The following is a 5,151-nucleotide window of genomic DNA, read 5'->3' as shown; positions in this document are numbered from 1 at the left end:
TCTATCTATCTATCTATCTATCTATCTATCTATCTATCTATCTATCTATCTATCTCACACACATCCACACACTCACATATACAAATGTACACAAACAAAGACATGCAGTATTCCATGGGAACAGCCTATATTTGGTCATGCACACTTCTACTTCTACATCAAATGAGTCTCTCATCTTACGCACAATGCGCAACGAAAATTTAAGCTTCGTTAACTACCCTGTTCCAATCAGCTACAGGACATCATATTATCCGTACCCGATATTCCATCGTTCGAATCTTGGTCTGAAGTATTACTGTTGAAAGTTCCATTCTCCCGTCTGTGTGGAGACAAAACCTCAGACCTTTCAGGTCCCGGTGCGGTCAGTTTACCCCTTTTTGTTGGTATGTGATTGTCCTCTGGCGTCATAGACATGTTCCTGCTAGGCTCAGAACACGGAACTCCGGTCAATGTAGATGTTTTCACAAGGGTTGTCGGACTTACTGGAGATGATATCACGCTCTTTGTGCGGGATGAACTATGACCTTTGTCCATGTAAGAAGAGGGAGTGCTTGTGTTAGAACTTCCTGGAATTTGTAAAGGGTGTTTCCCAAACTCTGAGCCACACACCGGTGATGAAAAACTTTCTCCCACAGATTTTCTTCGCGGAGAAGAAGTGACGTCGGAGTGGGGATGCTGGGAATGGTGCTCCATTGAGCCGCTTGTGCTCGACGGCGGCTTCGCGGAGTCGAGCGATAAAGCATTCCGGCAGCGAATGATGTAATCCTCATTTTTAGCCATCCAGCCTCTGACGGTTTCGTGAGTCTTTTGGGGACAAGGTGCTATGGGAGAGCTGCTTTGTTGTAGGAGTCTCCTTTGTCGGACGAGAGAGTTTTCGGGTCTCAGCTCACTGGAACCCCAACGGGCTGGAGACAGAGAAAGTTCCGAATGTCTGACGGTGTGGTTCGACATTGAATGCCTCAAGTCTGGCATAGAACCGACTGTGTAGTGTTTGAATGAAGAGTGCGCTGGGTGTTGTGTTGGTGCGTGTGCATATATCAAGGTGGACAAATAGTTGTTGTCGGCGCCGGGCGAGAACTGATGGGAGGATCTTTCCTCAGATCCGGGAGAAGTCGGTGGGGTATGTGACGTCTTTGAGGATGGAAGTTTCATCTTTGATTGAGTTTGCGGTAGGGGCGGGGTGTAGTTACAATACTCTCTGGTAGAATCTAAATCCTTTTGATGCGCTTCAGAATTTTTGGACGTAGACGATGAAGGGCTACTGATGATTTCAGAAATTGACCAGATTTTGGGCTTCGATGATAAAGAATTTGATTTTTTCAAAGGTGAATTTGAATCGAGAGTGGAAGACGCATTGTTTATGTCTCCTTGTTTGTGGTTATGCCTTGACCCTGATATGACGTCATCATCTTTGCAGTTGTCACCCGTTAATTTGTAAACGTTCCCATCTGTTTTTCTCTGTAGAGAGCTCTGGCTGAAGTCGAGAGCGTGGTGCCTCAGAAGTCCTCGCTGTTCCGCGGACAGAGACTGGAAGGAGAAGTCTGAGAGAGACGACGTGTGTTTGTCCTGGGAGAGGAGGTGAGGGGACTTGGCGTCTGTGATGTGTCTGTGGTGGGAGGAGTTGGGGTGGTCTTCGTCGTCCGAGTTGTCGGAGGAGTCCACGTTGATGTCTTCACTGTCGCTGTCTAAGGGGGCTGGTTTGTGGGGACCTGTGAAAGTAAACATACCATACCATTTGTAAATCATATCATATTGTTTTTGGTATATCTATCTATCTATCTATCTATCTATCTATCTATCTATCTATCTATCTATCTATGATTATTCTCCTAAAAGTAAACTAGTAGGATTAGATTAAAACGTACCAGAGGAAAAAATGAGAACAGCTAAAAAAAATCAAACCAAGGCGTCCAAAGTATGGTAACATGCGAAAGGGTCAAGTAAAAAACAGGACATAGATTATTTTTAACTTTCTTATGAGGGAATAAGGGTGTTCTTCATTTGATTCAATGTTATAAAATGACAGTTTCTGAATGACTTAATTTTTTTATCTATTTGATTGATTTCGCAGATATACTTTACAGGTGCTGCTGATAATTCTTTAAAAAGTAGACTTATCTTGATATTTACTTGTACCATTCAATTGGTGTTTTTACAAACCTGAAGTATTGATGGAGTTCCCTTCATGCACCGACTCCCCATCCTCCCTTCTGTGAGCCTCATCGTCTTCGTCATCGTCATCTTTGTCGTCTCTGTCTCCTGGAAACAGCTTGTTCTCTTTCTTCAGCCGGCGTCGAGCATTGGCGAACCATGTGCTCACCTGGTCAACAGACATGATAACGTTCATTATAGTTACCATTTTTCGAGTATTGTAAGTATTATATATATATCATATTATTATTGTTATTTATCTTACAAATCATTTATTTCTACAATGTTAATATGTTTTCTTTTAATTCTTCCGTTTCAATATAACGCATTTTATTGTACCCGCGAGCGCACGCGCGCGCGCGCACACACACACACACACACACACACACACACACACACACACACACACACACACACACACACACACACACACGCACTCACAGTTTTTACAGAACCAAGCAAATGTCATCGTCTTATATTCCTCTTGATATTGTTTTTATTCTAATTGAAACATGATGATGATGATGTTGATGATGATGATGATGATGATGATGATGATGATGATGATGATGATGATGATGATGATAAGGTGGTGGTGCTGCAGGTGGTGTTGTTGTTGTCTCCTTAGACGTTGTTGTTGTTGTTGTTGTTGTTGTTGTTGTTGTTGTTGTAACTGTTATTGCTGCTGTTGTTTTCCTTGCTGTTGTTGTTGTTGTTGTTATTGTTGTTGCTGTCGTATTACCTGTGTGAGCGTCATCCGTGTGATAATGGCCAGCATGATCTTCTCGGCTTTGGTCGGGTAGGGGTTTTTCTTGTGCTCACTCAGCCAGGCCTTGAGGGGTCCCGTGGTCTCCCTTGTGGCGGCTTTCCGCATCGGGTTCCCCGCCATGTCCATGCCCGCGTACCTGGGGAGGGGGAGGGGGGGGAGAGGTCAGTTTTTGTGTTTTGGGGAGAGTTTTACGGCACTTGAAATACATCTACGGCTATATAAGTGCCGGGGAAAGATCACTTTTTGTTTAAGTAAGAGTTTTACGGCACTTGAAATACATCCAAGGTTATATTATATACGTGCCGGGGAAAGATCAGTTTTTAGTTTTAGTAAGAGTTTTACAGCATTTGCAACACACGTAAGGCCGTATAAGTGCCGGAGAAAGGTTAGTTTTAATTTTAGTTAGAGTATTACGGCACTTGTAGTACAGTTAAGTTATATAAGGGTCGAAGGAGGGTCAGGACGACGATATGAGATGAGGCAAAATGAGAACGGCAAACACGCCAGTTTTGTTATTGTCAAGTGCGCGTACAACTTTACCTTCTATGTCCTTCATTTCATTCCAAATTGATTCAAATGCACCTCATGATAAACCGGAATTATATCAGAGTGCACTTTCTTGGATATTGTACTTCAAGTCTATTAAGTATAATACAAATTTAGTGTTGACTTACAACAGTCCGTATGGGTGAGCCGCCAGTACAGGGTCAAAGGTCACAGGAGGTTGACCTGGCATGCCCGCTGTCAGGTAAGGTGGAAGTCTGTCTTGTCGGAGTGGGAGGCCTCGTACCTGGGGGGAGAAAAGACAGATGCAGGTAATTAAGTTTTAGTTTTGGTTGTTTTTATTGTTTTTGTTGCTGTAGCTGTTGTTTGTTGTTGTTGTTGTTGTTGTTGTTGTTGTTGTTGTTGTTGTTATTATTGGTGATGATTGTATTAATATTACTAATGTATTCTTTGTTGTTGTTTTTGTTATTGGCGTTGTTATCTTTTGTCTTGTTGTTATTGTTCTTGTAAATCTTGTTGGTGGCGGTGTTGCATTACGCCACACTGGATACTAAAACATCCCATTGAAAAAAACAACCCAAAACCTAACATTCAGTTAGTCAGACTCAACTCACCAGAGGAGGATAAAAAGCGGAAGGGTCAAAGGTGAGATGGGGCGTGGTGCCAACCCCAGCAGCCGCCGGAAGTGACGCGTGCTTGAGTCCGTCCCCGGCAGCCGCCGACCTGGGGGGTCCGTAAGGGGGCGTGTCCACTCCTAGGTTACACAGACACACCTGTCTTCCGGTGATGGGGTCTGTGACGTAGGGGCGTCCATCCTCACACATGGCGCCAGAGGGCAGTGGGGAGCTTGTCTGGACAGGTCAAAGGTCACGGGTTATTGTAATCAGTTATATGTAAGTGTAATGTTACAGACCAAAATGTCCGAGACAATAATTAATTGTGGAGTAGAAAGGTGGTCAGCTTAGACAGGTGTTCCTCTGAAAATCCAATCTTCAAGTGGTTCTTTCTCTCTCCCTCTCCCTTCCTTCTTGCTCCCTCTCCCTCCCTCTCCCTCCCTTTCTCACTCTCTCTCTCTCTCTCTCTCTCTCTCTCTCTCTCTCTCTCTCTCTCTCTCTCTCTCCCTCTCTTTCTCCCTCTCTGTATGAAGTCAAATATTTCCTCAACCGCCTAGACCATCAGCCTCCTTTATTATATCAACAATTTTCTGTAAGGCTCAAACCCTACGTCACAAAGGAGTAAGGAGTTGATTAAATTTATCAGTAAAATGTGGTTTCGTTCATATTAAACCTAACCACCTCTTATACCTGAAGTCGATACTGTGAAAGGTTATCATTCGTAGTCAAAAAGAAAAGCAGTTGTCTTAGATATTTTGGTAAGTGTAATTATATATACATGTATTTTTTTTAAAGTGAGAAGTAGAAAGTGGTCGTTTGTAAGGTTGATCGTCTTTGGTAGGTTGCTGTTAGAGCCGGGTTGGCTGTATTTCATAGCAGGGAAAGTTTAACTGTTCAGAGACTACCAACCAGCGTCTGTTGTGTCGCGGTTAGGCGCTTCGCTGTAGCACGTATGAGACCGGAGTTCGATTCCTGAATAAATCAGACTTTCTATTGGGATGTTGTTTTTATCCCTTTGAGTCTGGATTGGCCCTGACAGGCAGAGTTGGAAGCCTGTCCCATTATATGATCTTAACTAAGATAACATTGGCTATGTATGTTTAATCTTTAATA

At 43.3% G+C, this 5,151-nt stretch overlaps 1 protein-coding gene across 1 annotated transcript in view; it reads right to left on the bottom strand.

Annotated features, from left to right (window-relative positions):
* Positions 1-31: 31 nt before the first annotated feature.
* Positions 32-5,151, bottom strand: part of LOC101847264 (iroquois-class homeodomain protein irx-5) — a 5,468-nt gene continuing 348 nt past the window's right edge. The window contains exons 2-6 of the mRNA XM_013083114.1: positions 4,039-4,275; positions 3,595-3,710; positions 2,894-3,056; positions 2,161-2,320; positions 32-1,709 (exon numbers count right to left, since the gene is read on the bottom strand). Of these exons, the coding sequence (XP_012938568.1) occupies positions 229-1,709; positions 2,161-2,320; positions 2,894-3,056; positions 3,595-3,710; positions 4,039-4,275 (2,157 nt within the window). The 3' untranslated portion in view covers positions 32-228. The remainder of the gene's footprint in view (positions 1,710-2,160; positions 2,321-2,893; positions 3,057-3,594; positions 3,711-4,038; positions 4,276-5,151) is intronic.

The sequence above is a fragment of the Aplysia californica genome, unplaced genomic scaffold, assembly GCF_000002075.1.
Source record: "Aplysia californica isolate F4 #8 unplaced genomic scaffold, AplCal3.0 scaffold00212, whole genome shotgun sequence".
Lineage (NCBI taxonomy): Eukaryota > Metazoa > Mollusca > Gastropoda > Aplysiida > Aplysiidae > Aplysia > Aplysia californica.
This window is presented reverse-complemented; position numbering and strand designations above follow the sequence as displayed.